The sequence below is a fragment of the Coffea arabica genome, chromosome 7e (assembly GCF_036785885.1).
Source record: "Coffea arabica cultivar ET-39 chromosome 7e, Coffea Arabica ET-39 HiFi, whole genome shotgun sequence".
Lineage (NCBI taxonomy): Eukaryota > Viridiplantae > Streptophyta > Magnoliopsida > Gentianales > Rubiaceae > Coffea > Coffea arabica.
In genome coordinates, this window is record NC_092323.1 from 10,865,379 (window position 1) to 10,885,818 (window position 20,440).

Below are 20,440 nucleotides of genomic sequence, written 5' to 3' on the forward strand. Positions count from 1 at the left end.
CATTGAGGCTTACCACCTGCAAAGAAAAGAATCTATTATTGCCAGCATCCACCTTTTTCTGCTACCTCATTCTATTCTACCATGGAAGAATTCTTCATCAGGAAGACTCCTGCTTCATTTGCTGCAGGCCCTTGGAATCAAATTTGATGATCCAAGAACGTCTAAGAGGAGTTTTGGGTGAGCATCTACCACTGGAAAAATCTCACATCATGGCGAGGTTCCAGTACATGGGCACTGCACCGAAACACATATCACATATCACATCCTGATATTTTTCCTCTACACTTTCTCTACTTTGATTATTGATATGTTATCTTGGTCAAAACTTGGTAGAACCGATTTTCAAAAATCTAGTGAATCAGATTGTGCAACTGTATGTACAAAGTGCTCCAAAGTAAAGTCGGTTTTACTTTCACAACTGTATTCTCCCTCGGAGGATCCCTAGAAATATCCTCTGAGTTTCTAGAAACAGAAGTTGAAAACAAAGCTTCTATTGCTGCATTCACTGATCTCTTCCCTTGAACAACATCGCCACATATAGTTGATAGATAGATGACGAACCTGCACAAGAAGGAAAAACATCAAAGGATGGCACGTTTATCTCCGCATAAGGAATTTCAAGTTCAAAAAAAATGATTACTGTGATTTATAAATCACACTAAAATATTGTTCAGAATGGCTCTCATCTTTGGCAACTAAGAAAGAGTTAATTGAAAAATATGTCATCGTCTTTTATCTTTGAATCACAAAAATAAGTATGTCTGGCACTAATTTAATCTTTCCTAGCACATAGAATCTGCCAAAATGTATTGGCATTCCACATTATCTTTTTGGGGTAGATTGTTGGGGCTTTTGCTGTTCCATCAATTCACAGGTAACTTACATGCCAGAGGGACAAGCCCGCACATTACTGCTCAATTGGAAGATGCGGACTGATGTCATCTGGTCAGGGCATAAAGCTAGAGAGTGAAAGTCAGCTAATAAAGTAGTCTACAAAATCAAATACAAGAAAAGATTTATGTTGTATTCGGAACTTACATTTAGGGGGATAGAACACCAAACAATTTACTACATCTGGTTTAAAGGAATTATCTGTGATGCAAATTCCCCTGACCACCTTCTCTCTGGCATCTTGTTGGACAAAATCATAATAACCATTTTGTGGAGAAACTGAGGGAGTAGTCAACCCTGGTGGGATCACAAATGTGGGGGCAAGGATAAGCTGATGGCTGAATAATTCTTGTCCCGTAACCAACTTAATGCCCTTATAATTCCCAACATCCTGCAAGATGTGCAAAATGTATATACAAACTCATAGGTTTCTCATCAGCAGCTATGCTGGGTGTAGAAGAGGAATGGCATAAAAAAGAAAGCAAAAAAAAAAAAAATTCAACCAAACCTTGTCGACAAGCAGACCAACCACAGGCATTTGAGTAATCTGCATGGAGAAATTAGCACAATTAAGCAATACATATGACTCAACAAAAAGAACAAGAGATTCAGTGGCATGACTCATACGTCAACCCATCAGCAGTCAGGTCAAGGAAAAAGAGAGTAGGAATAAAGCAGCAGTACACCCACAGGTTATTTTAGAGAGAGATGTTGCTTCTTTTAATGTTTCTTTCTCCCCTTTTCTACCTTGACAATGGCAACTGAATAAAATCCAAGTCCAAAAGCTTAATGCAACTAGTAATTGTCAATGCCCCATGATGAATAAAATGAGCAACCCAGAATAAATAAACGTTAGATTTGTCCGAATGTTAGACCATATGCTTTATGATTAAATACTCACCGAAACGCCACCCATGATAGCAGCACGACGGCAAAAGAAATGTGCCAGTTCTCCTTGTCCATAAATAGGATACAGTATAGCACCAGTTGCACCACGGAACCTAGACAAGTTGATACAGTAATGCCCTTGAGCATGAAATTTCAAAACTGGAAAAAGAACTGAACGTATTCATATCTTTACTTCTTTACAAGAAAAATGAACAAAGAACTACAACGAAGTACAAGGAGAAGCACCTTTGCTTCAAACCAGAAACCTTTAAACACAACAATGGTGGCATTATAACCAAATTGACTATGATGCAGGTTATAAAATCAATGACACAAATCATACAACTAATGAATCCCAGAGGGGCTCTAATAAGAAAAACACGAGTTTTAAGAGGTCATAAAAAATATTAAACCTGGGGAGATGTGATCATTTTGGACTGGACAACATACAGAGTAGCACAAGACAGAATGAAAATAATCCTGAGTGCAAGAACATTTACTCCCCTTCACTGCAAAATATTGTCCGCATGTTTTACTCGCCGTTGAGAATCAAGTTAATGTTGATAGTTCCCAATCTCTCTACCTCATACAAACTTAAGAATCAATAAATCTGTACATAACAACATTTGATGTGGTTCTTAAATGAAACAAACATGATCGAAGACGAAAACTTGCCAACGGATTTATGATAAATCATTAAACGATCAATCCCTAGTTTTGTCTTGACAATGTCCTATTTGCAAACTTCCACGTTGTCCTGTTCATAATCTGCCATCGTAATCGCATATAAAATGATCCTAGACAGACAGGCAAAAAATATATCAAAAGTCAAAAATATGCCGAAATGCAACTAAACTCCAAGTAAATGCATCCTTGAGAAAAGAGAAGTTAAAAGTATTGCACTAGTTGATCATAACATGTCAGAATTTGAGAATTTACTTTCACTTCGGGCATAATAAACAAAGTCATAATTCAGGCAGTACCACTCATAGTATCACGCTAAAATTTAAGTCAATAAGAAGCCAATCGGTAAGAAGGGAAGGTAAAACCGTCCCATTCTATATCAAACCAAAAAAGGGAAGGTAAAAAGAAACCCAACACAGTAGAAATTCATATAAGTTCAGAGCTTTCTAGTCAAAAAAGCAACACAAACAGAGAAATCACGGGTAAATGGAAGAAATATTGTCTACTTACGATGTTAGTTTGGAAGACAAGCGAATTTTCCGAGTCAAAAACTCCACAAATGGAGTCTCTAAATCCTCTGGGGTGATTTTGATACTATTATTTTCGTCCTCCTCCTCGTTACTAGTCGTCGTACTAGATTTAGAATTGGAATGATAATGGGCCTGAAGCAGCTTGAAGAACCTCATCAACTGATTCTTCTCCTTCAAGCTCAAGCTTCCATCTCTGAATATGGCGTGACGTGAATCCGGCACACTATTCCACAAAAAACCGCCACCTTTGCCTTCTTGGCATTCATCATAAATTCAATAGCTGGTGTCCACGCTCATGAAACTCATGCAGTTCTGAACATCCACATCCACAATCAAATCCACCATGGGATCCGCGCAGAATAGAACTCTAGGCCCAGCTAAATCAAGGTTAAATTCTTTTTGCAGTGAGTCATCCAAAACTTTTTCAGGGGAATACACGTGAACCTCCACGGAAGAGTAGAGAGGGCGAGTGCTGAGGGGCAGAATGTTGAATGAGGAGTCGGTTGGTGAATCGATCGTACGAAAATCAGTATAATCATGATCAGAAGTAGTAGCAGAATGGAGGTGGAGGAAAGAGATGAGGTCTTTGGGTGAAAGGGAAGCGAAAGGGCTATGGTAGTAAGGGTCAGGGTTGATTTGAAGCACGGTCTTTCCGGCTGAAGCTGCGGCGGCGGCGATGATGGACTCGGGGAGTCCGGTGCCCACCACAAATAGATCAAATTTGGTGGGTTCGATTCGGCGCGGCCCTTCATCCTCCTCAGCCGCCATGGATGTCATCAACTCACCTGCTCTTTCGCCGCCGGTGTAAGTTGGGGAGTTTGATAATTTTTGGCGGGTAACGTGTTAATCGATTAATTGAGTACTACAGCTACAGTAGAAATTGTTTTCTTGTGCATCGAAGCGAGTAAACGTGTATTTCTCTACCGAGTGAAGAAACTTAAAATGCTTCGTCTGGCAAATGAATTTTTTGGATTTTATTTAAAATTTTACTGTAACTTATTGTAGAAATTATAGAAAATTTTTTTAAAGTATGTAAACATTTAGATATTTTGAAATGTATAGTTTAAAAATTTTGAAAAGTTTTTTGAAATTACTATAGTTAAAGTTGTTAAAAAATTTATAGTAGATAAATTTGATCAAAAACTTGTTTGCCAAACAGGCCCTTTGTCTGGTTCTTGAATTCTTAAAATCCGTTTGGATTGTTATTTTTATTTTTTTAGAGTTTTTGTAGAAAGATGTACTCATAAAAAATGTAATAATTTTTAAAATTTTTTCTCTTTTCTTTTGTTTGTGACCTTAAAAGAGTCGACGCTATTTTCTCATCATAGTTTCATTCCAACTACGATTATATTTCCCACCAAAATTAACAACTCATTTAGATAACTCTTTCTTTGATCCCTTCAAAGATTGGGGTGCAACTCGAGAATTTTCCAAAGAATCACCGATTCCGGAAAAAAAGAATTAACTTTAATTCAAATATTTTAATGGAATCCTGATATATTAATGCTGGTATGATCACACGTAAATAATTCGTTTTCAGAGACTTGTTACTCTCACCTAATTTCCAACCGGTTAATTTTTGGATACATGCTTGGAACTGATGCTGTTAGGTTGCATCTCTATACCATATTATGCTCTTATGTTAATACCAACAGATTTTGTGGAGCAGTTAGTGTTTGATCAATAAAAATACTCCACATTACTCGTATTAGTCATATAGATTAAAACATTAGTTAAATCTGTTATTCTACTCTCTTACAAAACATTCGATCATGCTTGTTTGATTAAGATGCTAACAGCTAAGCTAGAAGATTCACATTAATTATCTTTAGTTTGTGACACGATGGACTTTGTGTCAAAAATGAGAGCTTTATGCATTTGGTGACTATAATCTTCCATGACCTGGTGGAGTGAATTTTGCGAAAGAACAGGTAATTTTGTGTGTGATTGTCAATACATAAGCAGAATACATACAACGTTGACTCTCGAGGGTGCTAATGGGATCCGATTTTGTTTTCTGCTGACATCCCAAAAAGATAAGATAAAAATAAATAAATAAGCTGAAATAGTTATTCTAATTGTACATTTAAGAACACCATCACTTCTGATAGATGATGAGCCAGCACTCATCATTCATCGGAAATTCGAGTTAATCTTCTTTATAGTTTGCTTCCCTTTCTTGGCCTGTTCTTACAGAGGTAAAAAGATCATCCAAGAAAATACAACAGAATGTTGGATAGTTGAAACTTGAATCCTAAGACTTTGACTATATAATACTTTATAGTATCATCATTACATTCATGGAAGTATATACTATATAGCTAGCGGTCTAGCACTTTGCTCATACTAGTAGAGTCCATCATGGCCACTGAATTCAATAGATTTGCTTTCATGATTCCCTACTTCCAGGTTCTTTGCTTGGCAAATGCCATTTCTTTTCAGATAACTCGGTTTACTCCTGATTTAAGCGCCATACTCTATCGAGGAGATGCAATAGCTTCAGTTGGAGAAATTGAATTCAACAATGTTGATTATCTTTATCAGGTTGGTCAAGCTATCTATTCAGAGCCTGTTCCTATCTGGGATTCGCACTCAGGGAAAGTAGCTGACTTCACATCTCATTTCTCCTTCATCATTGACACTCAAAATCGTACCCGTTATGGCCAGGGGCTTGCTTTCTTTCTTGCTCCTGTTGGTTTTCAAATCCCACCAAACTCAGGTGGTGGATTTCTAGGACTGTTTAATACCAGCACAAGTGATTCCTCCAAGAACCAGATAGTTTCGGTTGAATTTGATTCGTTTGCAAATCCAGAATGGGATCCTCCTTTTGAACATGTTGGTATCAACAACAATTCAATTACGTCCTCTATAACCATGTCCTGGAATGCCAGCTTGCACAGTGGAGACCCTGCTGATGCTTGGATCATCTACAATTCTTCTATGAAAAATCTGTGTGTTTTCTGGAGTTATGGATCAAGTCCTAACTCTAGTATTTCTTATCAGATAAATTTGAAGGAGATTCTTCCTCAATGGGCTGCAGTTGGATTTTCAGCTTCCACAGGTCCGTATGTTGAAAGACATACACTTGAATCATGGGAGTTTAGCTCGAACCTCGATATAGCAAAGACACGTGGGAGTAAAGCAAAGAAAATTGGATTAGTTGCAGACTTAACAGCAGCTGAAGCAATCTTGATTGTGGGTGGATTAATAGTAATTGAAGCTTTAAGGAGAAACAAACAATCTGCTACGGCCAATTTGGAAATGGCTGCCAACTCGACAACTTCTACCAACTATGATTTAGAAAGGGGGGCAGGACCAAAAAAGTTTTCTTACGAAGATCTTGCTTCAGCTACTAATAATTTCTCGAATGAGAGAAAGTTGGGTGAGGGAGGATTTGGAGAGGTTTACAAAGGTCAACTAGTTGATTTGAATATTGCAGTGGCTGTGAAGAAGTTCTCAAGGAGTTCTAAGCAGGGGAAACAGCAAAACGTAACTGAAGTGAAGATCATAAGTAGTTTGAGGCATCGAAATCTTGTCCAGCTTATCGGCTGGTGCCATGATGAAGGTGAGTTCTTGCTTGTCTATGAATTCATGTCAAATGGAAGCCTAGATACTCATCTATTTGGCAGGACAAATGTTCTTGGTTGGAGTCAGAGATACAAAATAGTGCTTGGGTTGACATCTGCTTTGCTGTATCTTCATGAAGAGTGGGGACAACGTGTGATGCACAGGGATATCAAATGAAGCAACGTAATGCTAGATTCAAGTTGTAGTGCTAAACTTGGAGATTTTGGCTTGGCTAGACTTACAGACCATGAACTAGGACCACGATCGACAGGTTTGGCCGGAACATTTGGCTACTTAGCCCCTGAGTATGTAAGCACTGGCAGGCCTAGCATGGAGTCCGATATATATAGCTTTGGGGTGGTCGCTTTAGAAATTGCCAGCGGAAGGAAGTCGACCGATCCAATGTCGACTCACGAAAAATCTGAAACAGGACTCCTGGAATGGGTTTGGGACTTGTATGGATCGGGGAAAGTTTCATCAGCTGTGGAAGGGAGATTAAACAATGATCTTGATCTCAAACAAGTCGAGTGTTTGTTGATAGCAGGCCTGTGGTGTGCTCATCCGGACAGCAGTCTTAGGCCATCCATAAAACAGGCAATTCAAGTCAGTTTTGAGGCAACACTTCCTAAGCTTCCAACCAAAATACCTGTTCCTATCTATGATGTTCCGACATTTAGTTCCTCAGCAAAGCCTTCAGTGACTTACACAAGCATTGATGTGGGTCGTTGAAGAAGAATGAGATAATGACACTAATCCTTCCACTGTAATTGTTATTGTAAATTATGATTGTATTAGTTTTTTAACTTGTTTTACCTCAATAAAAGTATCGCTATATCTGGTAATGACTCTCAAGATTCTATTAGGTTTTCCAATCTTTCTAATGGAATAGTGTGAGCTGACATCTGCTTGATAGGGCAAGGCCCCGTACCATGGTCTGGCTATGAATTCTCTGTCCTTACCCCTTCAAGAAATAGGCCACAACCCAGAAAGGAAGCGTGTCTTCTCCTCAATGCGATCATTGATTCAATCTTGATGGTTTGTTGTAAGACATGAATGACTAGTAAGACGCTATGAAATTTGGGGGGAAAAAATTGAGAATCAAGAAGAGTAACTAGAGCAATAAATGCTATTGTTAGATTCACAATCAGACGCTGTAGTTACTACAAATTGACATATCATTGTCCTCAAATATATTTACATGGACATACTTGGTTGACGGGAATATTCAAAAAAACTGGACCTTATTAAATTTTAAATAATTGCTCTACAAAGCTTTTGAAATTTTTTTTTTAAAGTATCACCCCTTATCACGTTAACATATAGATTTGGGCGGGCCACAGAGTGAGAGTTTCATCAAATTGGAGGGTGGAGCATATAAATTGTGCATTATACACGTGTTCAAAAACAACACTAAACAGTGGATTTTGTGGAGTCGAGGAGGAATTATTACAAATAGATCGGTGGGATCTGCCAAAAAGTACTGATCGAGTGGTGAGTGGCTAATTCTTTCCGTAGGAGGACAAAAATATGAGTGATGCTTAAACACAGTTGGCGTGTAGTTTGAAATCAAAGCTTCGAGACTTATTACACCATTTTTTTTTTGGTGAAAGAGACTTATTACACCATGGCTTGACGAGAAGCTATCTATGACGTGGCTTCTGTCATGTGTGGATGCTTCTCCTTCCTGCAAAGTATACAAAAAACTTCCTCGCTCCTTGCTGTCGTATGCGGATGGGGGCCTCATAAATTCCATTTCAGAAGATGATCCAAGGACAAACTTGTGGGAAATGGAACTTGTGAAGCCCCATCAACCGAGTGAAGGGAAAATTGTCTGTGCTTGAAAAATGTTTCTCTTTGTTTGTGACTTCAAGACTTGATAGTTTGGGAATTGAGATTCAAAGAGAAAAGACGAGCAAACAATACAGATAGCCCGCATGCAAACTTGATTCCTGGAGATTTTTTCTGTAGGCTCGTTCATTCATGGAGAAAGGGTAACAGGGTAGCTGATGGATTAGCCAAAAAAGAAGTCTAAGGGAGTGGCCAGGACTCAAGATTTTGCAGAACTCCTTGGAGAGATCAGGAGCTTTCTGTATGAGGATATGATTTGGGTTTGTGACTCCAGACTGGTAAATAGATAATGGGATTTTAAGCCCTCCAATGTACCCCCAAAAAAAAGGAAAGGAACAGAAGGAAAATTTACTTGTTTGGGAGTTTTAAGTGCAAAGTAAAGAATGCAAAGTGGAAGGAAATGGAGGGGCAGACCGGCTAAGAAACTTTTCTTCCAAAAATGGGAAAAAAAGAAGAAGTAAAGTTCCACTTAACCTTCGTAGATTTTTTCAAAATGCCAACTTTATCCATAAAATGTTAAACAATAAACTCATACTACAATGTGTCCAAAATCATTTCTTTTCTTTCATAAACTCCCGATCAATTTGAGAAGAAAATCACATCTTTTCTCTTCTCTACTTTCACAACTTATGTAGAACACACTATTTGCTTCAACCCAGTTACAAGTTACAACATCAAAGGACCACTCTGCATAGAACACCCAAGGACCCGAGGGAACATGGTCAAAATGCTGAGATGAATTTCTGGATCTTTGACTGTGCCCTTTCTTTCTCTTCAGGACCTTCCAGGTCACCAACATTGTCGTGATATTCCTGTTTCCAAAAATAGTTAATGCAAATCTATGGCAGCCTACCAATATTATTGGGCTTTGTACTCTAAATAAACATAAACAAGTTATTAATATATTTCTTTTTATGCAAAAACAAAGTTTCTGAAACCAGCCACTGACCAAGAACCTTAACACCTGATAGTGGCTAAAATTTTAAACCTTCTGTTACACACATCCATTCCTTGGCATTTCCCACATCGTTACCTCCTTAATGGTATTCAATACAGTCTATTTTCAACAACTTACTCGAAAAAACAGAATTTCATGATAATATTTCCTATCAAACAAATGTTTTAGAAAATGAACAAAGAAAAAACAATTTGCATCATCTGTCGAAGAAAAGTTATTTGACAAACATAAGATTACAACAAACATAAGATACCAAGTTGTGCACATGGGTGCAAATGCCATCTGGATGTTAATTCTATTGATAACAGACACTTGCACCAAATGTAAGATAACTGCCAAACTTTTCATCAGCATACAAGTCTATGAACTTCATGCTTATACATGGGACTCCATGAATTTTTTTCCTCAGTGTCTAGTACTTCAAAAACTGACAAGTCTCAATGCTCTTGTCATGTTGCATCCAAGTTTGTACAAGTCTTCACATGCTTCTATAAGACATGGTATCAAAACTTGCAGAAAGACACCCTCTAACTTGCAGATCAACCATATCAAATCCATGCAGTAAATCTTGGAATAGGTAAAATAATGAGTAAACTGGCTACAAAAGTAGCTCAAAAGTGAATACCTGAAGTACGCCCTTGACATCCTTCCTAGAGAGCTTATTCTGCTTCAATAATAGTTCGATTCTCGTTCTCATCTGAGGATGCCTACATTACAACAATAAATCATCGGGAAAGCATGGGATTAAAGACACCAGATACAACTACAGTTCAGAAAACAAGCAACTCATTAGACAACAAAACTTACTCAGACGTCCAAAGATGACCAAGAATCACAGCAATTAACTGCACCAGTTTAAAGAACAAGAGAGAAACATCAGATGATGTTACTGATTATCCAGGGTGATATCCTTATCAAATAAATCAGTAAAAGGTGAATAACTACATATGCAACAAAACTCATTCAGTTTAGGTACCAGGATAGAAACAAGTCTAAACAATACAATAATAGGTTATTACAAAGCAATAAGTTTGTTCAACCTGAAGAGTATATAGCCCAGAGTCCAGCTTTCTGTTGTACTTTTCCTCCTCATCCATCTGCAGTTATATTCATGTCATTCATGTTAAACACGGTATGAATAGACAGAAACAGATATAAAAAGAAATCTAAACATTGTACAACCTCCAAATCGTCAAGTTCAATATCATTCAATCTTTCTGTCTCTGCTTTCACTCTATTGGAATATCTGGAAAGGGGTAAAAATGTAGAAAAGTTTAGTATTAGAAAATACTCCTAGCCTCATGAAATAACCATTAGGGACAAATCATCTGCACTCCAAAATAGGGGAAAAGAACTAGTTTTCTGAGCTCATGGTTTCACCTCATATATAGCTCCATGAGCCGGTCTATCTTTTCACACTCATTCTCCACAAATTTAATTAACAATCTTTCCCTTCTAGAACCCCTCAAGATTCCACCTGTCATGCGATGAGAATAGAGGTTATACATGTGCATCATACATTTGGCAAAAGTATACTACATTACACAAAATATGCAACACAGCCTGTAACCTTATGCTTGTTTCTCTTAATTTCTAGATTAGCTGAATATATAATAACAAGAAATGCTAATATACACTCAGAGGAGAAAAAAACAAAGTTCATAGAAAATTTGAAAGACATTCACTTGCCTTCTTACCAAATAATGATGCAATTAGTGATATAAGGCGCTCTTCAAGTTCCTCTTTGAAGCCTTTTTTTTTGTTCTTCTTGCTCACAGGAATCTAACAAAGGTATAATTCAAGTGTTGCATCACTACCAATTTATACTAATATCACAATAAATTGAAACTAAAAGCGAACATTACACCAGTGACCACATAGAGAGAAAATTATAGGCATTTTAATTGCAACATTTTACAACAGATAAAAGATCCACTGAAATATTTAATCAGAAAAATGACAGATCACACCCTAGTTCACATTGAAACACCAAAATGGGAGGGGGGGAAAGGATGAACCAAATAAAGAAATATTGAACCATATATAAATTAATGATGATGATGATAATAAATAAATAAATCTAAAATAATGAATGAACATACAGATCACTCGCACACAAGTAGGAGTAGCGAACTTACAAACTCCAAAACGCCACTCTACATAATATCCAAATTTTTATCTCATTCCAAGTTGTTTATCCTATAACTAAAAATCTGCAGAGTTCAACCACCTCTTTTTCTTTTTTTTTTTTGGTTCAACCAGTAACCTAGTGATGAAAACCATTTCTCTTTATATAGCTCACGAGTAGCCACGCCATAAGCATAGTGAATGTAGCATTTATAGTAATAACTACTCCAAAAGCAAATGAAAGCATATAATGCATGGCTAATTTGCTAGTGTAACTCAACACCTATGCTGGAAAAGGGAGAATTGAACTTGCCTTACCCATAAAAGCTGGAAACGCAGTCTTCAACCCCATCACATCAATAAACCTCTCACAAGCAGGCGGATAATTCGTCATAGCAAAATCCAAGGCCCTGATAGCAGACCCGTAGCACAATTTCTTCTGGTTCATAATAATAATCATCAACTCCACCCCCTCGGCCTTCACAAACTTCTCTTTATTTTCCAAAGGCATCAACAAACAACACAAACAATCAAACAAATTCTCCACCATTTCCTCTTCATCCCCAGTTTTCGGGTCCCTCGACTTGTACATTGCCACAGCCTGGAGCACAGCATCCACCCCGTTCATCTGCCCCAATCGTTTCTGATTCGCCATGCTATTCTGCAACAAAATCGCCAAAATCTCTGAAGCATACTGCTTATTACTGTCAAACTCCCTCACCTTAATCTTCCCAACCAACCATTTCAGCAATTTCGTCCTCTCGCAGACCAATTCCGCCACCGCCGGCTTGATTTCAATCAAATTCTCAATAGTCGACAGAGTACTATAAATAGCCGCTGATTCATCAGGGTCGGATTCGGACAACCGACTCAAATTCTGAACCAAAAGCTCCAGTGCATTGTTCTCAATTAAGGCATCGACTAGAACATTCGCCGGCTCGTCCTTCTCCTCGCCGTCAAAAACGTCCTCGTCTGTGAGGTCTTGGATGAGCGAAACGGCGTCAATTGCGATATCGGTGTTGTCGTGGTTGAGCAGCTGAGTAATGGAAGCGACGGTGCCGAGGGACACGAGCTCCGGGTAAAGTTCGGGTCCACCGGCGAGGATTTTGAGCTTCTCGATTTCTTCATGGAGCTCGACTTCGGAGTCCGCGAACTTCTCGGGTTGGTCCGGATATTTCAATCGCGCGGCGGTGTTGTCTTTCAATCGCCGTTCGAAGGCCAGTACGAGCTTCTTTAGGGTTTTAATGTCGAGAGCTTCGACGGGGTTCTGCTGAGATTTTTCTAGGGCTTCGAGTAAAGAGAGGTCTATTTCTTCGCCATTGGAGGGGGCGGAGGCGGAGCGTCCGTCGTCGTCACCGTTGTCGTAGTCGGAGTAGTCGCGTTTCCTCTTCGCAGCGTGGTTCGCGACCTCCATTGTTGGGAAGAGTGTGTTTCTCAGCTCTGCTGATTTGATAACGATTTTGGACGATTCTAAGGTTGGCTTAGATTAATGGATGGAGATTATTGGGCTCAGATTCAGCGATAAGGTTGCGTGAGAACATTAGTGATCTGTTCCTTAATCCACGGCCCATCTGGTATTGGGTGCCCAACCCATTCCCTTTCTGCAGAGAATGTACATTTTCCCTTTTTATTCCATTGAGATGAATGAAACCTACCAAAACTCTTCACCAGATTGTGCTTAAATCGTTGGGCAAATCGCCAATTTGGTCCCTAAACTTTTTCACTTAAACCAATTTAGTCCTTCACGGTTTTTTTTCACCAATTTAGTCCTCAAACAATTTTATCAAGTCCAATGTAGGACTTTTTGGGCGGCGCCACCACATTTTATGTATTTTTCACGGCAGACCAGGGGTATAATTGGAATGACAGGTATAATTGTCTAAACACCTTGACTAGAATGGCAGCTCTGTCACGATTAGCAAAAGAAACCCCTGCAAATCGACTTCTTCAGAGCTCATGGGAATTAGGGCAGAAACTTCGACAAGCAGAACTGAGGGAGAGACTTCGACAAGCAGGTGAAATGCAATCAAGCAGAAATTTCGACAACTCCGCCTCAAGTTTATGTAGCAGCCAACACTCAAATCTGGATAGCCGAGTAAGTGGGCATTCGGCAAGGGTGAAGGGAGAGAGGGTAGAATTCTACAATGGGAATGAAGCAGTAATTTGCCATTGCCGTGAAGAATGTAGAATTGTAACTTCATGGACAGTGACGAACCCAGGCAGAAGATTTCATGGATGCATAAATTATGGGGTAATTTTTACAATTAATCACGACATATAACTTGTATATTTTGATGTATTATATAATTTACTACAACTAATAGCTGGAATTAATGGTCATTGTAGACCCCAAAAGCCTGCAATTATTTTCTGTGGTATGATCCACCTATGCAACAGATGACAAAAAATATGATGGCGAGAATTTTGAAGAATTTGAGGAAAGCTGAGGAAGAAAATAATTTCATGAAAATTGAAATGTGTAAGCTTGAAGAAGAGAACAAGGCGCTCAAAAGTGAAATTAGGAAGTTGAAAGCAGCAAGGAAGTGGCTAATGCTGGTCGTGGTTTGCATATGTATTATGGTTATTGCTGTACTATTACCCAGTGGCAATGAAAGGAATGTCAACTTAAAAATGCTACATTAGATGTTCCTGTATGAAGTTAGAAGTTGAGTAATTGCTTCATGTAATTTGAATGCTGTAATGTTGGAATGTAGACATGGGTGTATGGAACATGTTTATGCATTAAAATGGAACATTGTCTCGAATGATGTTTTTGTAAATTAATCGAGAGATTTTGTCAGTTGTTGCTGGGCACATTTACTGAAACGAAATGGCTATAAAATGATTGAGAGATTTTGTCAGTTGTTGGGCATATTACCTTGAAAGATGTCTTTGTTAAAATTTAACAGAGATTCACCTCAAGTTGTATAAAAAATTTGACAGCATTTCATCCTAAATTTCGATAATCCCTACTCGCACAAATACCCCATATAAACTGCTAAACAACAAGAAGAAAGTCAAAGTAAATGGTATAGGAAGAGTGCGAATAGAAGTTCATAGTCATCAACATAGGTTCGACATTACCAATATAGCAGGCTGCATTTTACTTCAGCATTGAATTCGTTTTAGACAAAATGCAGCCACATCAAATGTACAAAACAGAATCGTATTGTTAATCCAATTAGTATCCATTGACAAAACAGAAGCTCTTAATGTACAAAACAGAGCATATCCCACAAAATAGAAGTCTGTTGTATTCCCAAGCTCCATTAACTTGACTGGGCGACAATATCATCTTCTTCATCCAACAGCCTATGTGCCTACACAAATAAAGGCACATATCAAAAGCCATAAACAATCGTGTTTTAAGTCATGTCAAAATCATTGTCCAGCAAATGTGCAAGACATGCTGTTTGTTTCTGTTTTAATTACTTGAACTTACTTTCTCCTTTTTCCTAGTCATTTTTCCCTTTGATGGAGGGAATGGACCAAAAACAGTCATAGCAGCCTTTCTTTTTCTCCATGCTTGAGCTTGCCAGGTTGCACATGTTTGCCGGTTATGTCCTAAGCCATGACAGAAGGAACACTTGGTGAATTTCTTTTGCACTTCAGGTAGTTTTTCTTGACCCGATTGTTGTAAATCAATAATCTCTTGTTCATCAATAACAGCCTGTGCTTTATCACCTGACCATGAAATAAAGTTAAAACAAGTAACAAGTACAAGAATAAAATTATCATGAGTTACATGGAAAAATCCTAAATTGCTGACCACTTGGAACATCTGGCATTGAGCTAGATTCCAGAGGTACTTCAGTCGGCTCCTTCCCGAACACTTGATCTGTACATGTCAAAGCATCATTAGTTAAGTATTACACCATAAATCAGTGGATGAGGGATAGGTCAAATTACCAGATTTTTGTGGACAAGTTCTCTTGTTATGGCCAAGTGCCTTGCATTTGCTACACTTGTTGGAGTTGGACGGTGGTGGCCTTTTACTGGTAAATGCACCAAGCTCATTAGAAGGTACCAGCAGTGGAAACTTTCTCACTGTATGCCCCTTTTGATAGCATTTTGTACATGTCATTCTAACAAGGCCAGATCTAGAAAGTTTGGTAACCCCCTTCGAATTAGGCCTAGGCTCTTCTGGTTCCCTTCTTCTTACTTTCTTTGGCCGACCAGGTAACTTTAACTTCAAGGGTGGTAAGACAGGATCTTTATCCGATTGCACCCAAACATTTGGACCACTCAAAGGAGCAATTGCTGGCTCATAAGCCTTCAAGTAACTTTCTCGCGAGTAGTAATGGTGAACAAGACTTTCTGGCTCTTGACCTATTAAAGAAATACAACAAATCACATGGCAGCATGGCAATCCAGTCAACTCCCATCTCCTGCAGCTACAAGTCTGCTGCTTTAAGTCCACCACATGTTTGCCTCCATACATATGTGTAACCTCAAATTTATCTTGATCAGACCATCTCGCGATGTTTACAGCTGCTTCTGTTTTTGCCTTCTCCAGTTTCTTTTGAATTTTTGGGCAGATCTTATCACTCCTCTTCTTCATCCACTCCCTTTTTGTACGAAGCCTTTCCATTAGATAGATTCTAATAGTCTCAAGCATTCCAAGGATTGGCTTTTCCCTTGCATCCATTATAACCGAATTAAAGCTTTCACATAAATTATTAAGGAGAATGTCACACTTGGCAGCCACTCGAAAGTGTGATCTTGACCAGTGATAGGGAGAGGTGTTGTCACTTAACCACTTCCAAGCAGCTACATCATAATCCCTTAAACACTCCATATGATTTTCGAACATCCTCATGTACGATGACCTTGCACATGTCCAAAATCTTTCCTTCAATGCTTCACCCGGATGATTTTTTTTGAAGTTGTTGTGCAAGTGCCTTACACAATGTCTGTGCTCAACATCTGGAATGACTTCCTGAATTGCAGATCCTAAACCCTGCAAAATAGACAAATGCAAGTTTAGCACAATCAGTAAGCATTCATATATATGTAATAAACATATATAAACAATGTAAGTTGATCTTATTCACCTTCTGTCTATCACTTATGAAGTTCCAATTTCTTTGATCATTGATAGATAGGTCATATTTCAAGAATTCAATAAACCACTTCCACGACCTCTTATTTTCTGCTTCAACTACTGCATATGCAACTGGATAAACACAGTCATTTGGATCTATCCCAACTGCAGTTAATAACACACCCGGATGTGGACCTCTCAAGTGGCAACCATCAACTCCAATTATCTTCCTACAACCAGATTTAAATCCTCTCTTCAGTGCCTCGAAGCAAATGTAAAGTCTCTGAAATCTTTGTTTTCCAGAATCTTTATCTAATGTAGTTTCCATATACACTGTAGAACCAGGATTTGCCTTCATTAGTTCCTCACAATAATCCCACAATCTGTTGTACTGATCTTTGTAGCTCCCATGGATCAAAATTTTTGCCTTCATGAATGTCTTATAAACTTGAGGTTTAGTAATGTTTACATTCAGCTCTGCATGTACCTTATCCTTGAACTCAGAAACTGTTATTCTCTTGTTCATCCTTAGGAAGTCCACATATTTTCTTGCTAAGAAACCTGAGGTAGCTCTCTTGTGGTAAAAGGTCCTGCCACATGTGTGTGCTGGACCCATTGTCTTGATTGCAATGGAATCATCACCTTCATCAATTTTAGAAGCAAACAACATCCATTTACAATGTTCAGCTTTGCATTTCACCCTCATTCTATGCTTATCATGCTTCACCCACTTTATATTCTTCCCCCATTTGACTGCATAATTGTCAACTGCCATCTTGAATAGCTGCTTATCATCAAATTGTTGACCAACATGAAATTTTGGATCATTCATGTCCATTTCTGGTCGGAATCTGACCAGTTTGGGCTTCTTCCTTGTGCTATCTTCATCGGAGGAATCAGTCACACTATTTAGCTCATCTGACACCATCGAATCAGATTCCTCATGAACTGGAATCTGATCTCCTTCATCAACGTGTAGGTGTGAATTAGAAGTTGTTTTGACTTTGATTTTTTTTTTATTGGGTGCTGCTGCCTGTCTTGCTTCTTTCTTTGCCTTTCTGTTTCTACTTTGACAATTTCCTGTTGGCAATTTATCCATTGCAGCACCTAACTCCTGATATGGAGCCACAACAGAAGTTCGAAAAATGACATCATCATCATCTTCACTGAAATCATAGTCACTATCATGGAACTTTTCACCCTCCATTGAGTCTGAGTTTACAGCATCATTAGCCTCATCCGCATCACCTTGTTCTACTTCAGCAGCCTGACAAGTTTCCTGGTTCTTCTTCTCAAGCTCTTTTATTTTTTCCACATGAACAGGAATTTCCTCTATGTCAGCAACATCAACATCCTCAAATGTTATGTCTACAAAGAAGTCATCATCTTCTTCTATTTCTGTAGCATTACAACTGTTTGATGCAACTGCACTCTCACATTTACTATCTATCAATCTAATGTGAAACTCAGAAACAACATAAACTTCTGCTTCTCCATTTTGCTTGCTTATACAAGCCATGTCAGTTGCTGCATCATCAGAATCTATTTTTCTCAATACAAGTGCACCACCTTCAGTTGGAATTCTATACATCATTGTTACATTTGCAGGATATCCAAGATAATAGCAAAATTCAGATACAATTGCTCTATTCACTCTCATGGCAATCACACCTTCAAAACTTTCCATGCTGCCCCCCAAATATTGCTCTACGGGTTCTTTAACATATACACCCCCATGATAGATTTTCAAAGTAAAAAATTCAACCTCTTGTCCTGCATTTTTTTAAACCACAAAAAAGACTTAATTAATAACAACATCCTGGTATGTTATAACCACATCTGGGACCACATCAGAAAATTCAACCGCAAAAGTCAGATCTGGGACCACATCAGAACATTCAAGTGTGCTGTTGTTTTCCTACTACTTTGTCTCGCTTTTTAGAACATGAAAACAACAGCACACTACATTTTAGAACTACAGGGACCACATCACCATTAAAAAAATTCAGCTTTAAATATGGCATATTTCACCATCCCCAGATCTGCCTATGACCCACGCAGAAGACATTTTAAAAAAAACACGTCAACCCCACAATGTACCATATTCCACTAATTAATCGCCCACATGCTTAACACTGTCATTAAACAGAGAAGAAAATGTTCAACTACTTCAGCCCCACATACAACGACAAAGTACAAACACATTAGCTTTAACATTCTGATGAAAAGGTTAAACTAACATGCAGCTGCTCAAACATCAATGAAAAGGTTAAACTAACATGCAGCTGCTCAAACATCAAACAAGCATAGCAGAAAATGGAGAAGCTAAGTAAGATCTGGTTAAAGCTTACTGGATAGTGTTGCTGCAACTGCTTCCTTTTCACCATCCTTGTCGCCATCGACACCTTCCATCGTGGAAGACACGGATCTGCTCATCTTCTGTTGGCAATCACATTTTCTTACATTTTGATCAGAATGCCTAATTCCTATGAGCTCTGAAGAAGTCGATTTGCAGGGGTTTCTTTTGCTAATCGTGACAGAGCTGCCATTCTAGTCAAGGTGTTTAGACAATTATACCTGTCATTCCAATTATACCCCTGGTCCGCCGTGAAAAATACATAAAATGTGGTGGCGCCGCCCAAAAAGTCCTACATTGGACTTGATAAAATTGTTTGAGGACTAAATTGGTGAAAAAAAACCGTGAAGGACTAAATTGGTTTAAGTGAAAAAGTTTAGGAACCAAATTGGCGATTTGCCCTAAATCGTTCGATGGCTAAAAAAAAAAAAAAAGGAATTATTTATGAACTTTTAAAAAGATTCTATAGCACTTTTTTGACCCTGTGGCTTAATATGCCTCCTTAATTTATCATAGCAACATTAATCTACTTAAACAACCATTCAACAGGCGGATATTTTCAATCAGAATAGTAGTTTCTTTAGGGTGCTCTTCAATTCAAACGACGTGTACCAGTTTACAAATTTTCTAAAAGACTTGACTAGTAATTTCAGTCACAACCACATTTCTTGCAGACGTGTTATTGTCTTTCTTCGGTAGACTAGCAAGACAATTCACCAAGGAATATACTCATTTCTGTTTCACAATTTATGTTTCTAGCTATATTTTGCGTGGTCATTTTTGAATCCCCATTTTTAGAGCTAGCACTTAGGTTTTATGGTAACTTGGGCAGAGAAAACTAGTCTTTTGACCCTCACCTTTGCATGAAATATTTTGGATTAATTTTCTATATACTGATAATGTATACATTTTTTCCTATTAAATGTATGACACATAATCTGAATTTAAATGTATGTTATGCACCCAACTTTTGTAGTGTACAAACTGTCAGCATATATAAGATTAACGCAAACATTTTTTCCGATCAACTGAAGAAAAGAGATGATAGCTAACTTAAATTGAGAATTGAATGCATATCCGGAAAGGTAAACGGACAATAGAAATGGTAAACTTGGGGTCTAGCAAGACAATTCACCACAGAATTTTTCAACTTTTTCATCTCTTTTTCTAGAGCACTGGTTCTTACGGTAAACTTGGGCAGAGAAAACAAATCCAATCCATTCGTGGCTCTCTTTACATGAAACGGTTTTACCAAATAAAGCAATTGATGGGAGATTTACAGGTAACTAACATGAGAATTGACTGAATGGACTAGAAAGGCATCTGCAAATTGGTCTGGGAAATGATAGTGATGATAAATGATCTGCAAAATGGACAGCACAGGTAAAATAAAATGGGCAAATAAAGCAATTGATGGGACATTTATAGTTAACTAAATTGATAATTGACCGAAGGTATCTGCAAATTGGTCTGGGAAATGATAGGACTGAGTGATATCTGCAAAATGAACAGGACGGTAAAATGGACAACAGACAGGAAGAAAAAGG

General features: G+C 38.2%; 2 protein-coding genes and 1 pseudogene across 3 annotated transcripts; 1 reads left to right on the forward strand and 2 right to left on the reverse strand.

The window, feature by feature from the left end:
- Positions 1–339: 339 nt before the first annotated feature.
- LOC113700457 (rab escort protein 1-like) lies at positions 340–3,847 on the reverse strand. 2 transcript variants are annotated; one of them, XM_072058813.1, is made up of 6 exons: positions 2,974–3,846; positions 1,793–1,892; positions 1,400–1,438; positions 1,039–1,282; positions 884–959; positions 340–561 (listed from the first exon to the last, which is right to left on the reverse strand). In XM_072058813.1, exons 1-6 carry the CDS (start codon positions 3,147–3,149, stop codon positions 351–353), a joined length of 846 nt encoding a protein of 281 aa, XP_071914914.1. In that variant the 5' UTR covers positions 3,150–3,846; the 3' UTR covers positions 340–350. The 2 variants fall into 2 exon arrangements, with proteins under 2 accessions (XP_071914914.1, XP_071914915.1); XM_072058814.1 differs by lacking the exon at positions 884–959 and having other exon boundaries at positions 2,974–3,847.
- Positions 3,848–5,354: 1,507 nt separating this feature from the next.
- On the forward strand, positions 5,355–7,405 carry LOC113702045 (L-type lectin-domain containing receptor kinase IX.1-like; annotated as a pseudogene).
- Positions 7,406–8,950: 1,545 nt separating this feature from the next.
- On the reverse strand, positions 8,951–12,969 carry LOC113702103 (uncharacterized). The gene is made up of 8 exons (XM_027223090.2): positions 11,807–12,969; positions 11,064–11,148; positions 10,747–10,843; positions 10,549–10,612; positions 10,407–10,463; positions 10,174–10,211; positions 9,992–10,073; positions 8,951–9,220 (listed from the first exon to the last, which is right to left on the reverse strand). The coding sequence occupies exons 1-8, from the start codon at positions 12,905–12,907 to the stop codon at positions 9,131–9,133; spliced, it is 1,614 nt and encodes a 537-aa protein (XP_027078891.1). The 5' UTR covers positions 12,908–12,969; the 3' UTR covers positions 8,951–9,130.
- Positions 12,970–20,440: the final 7,471 nt, after the last annotated feature.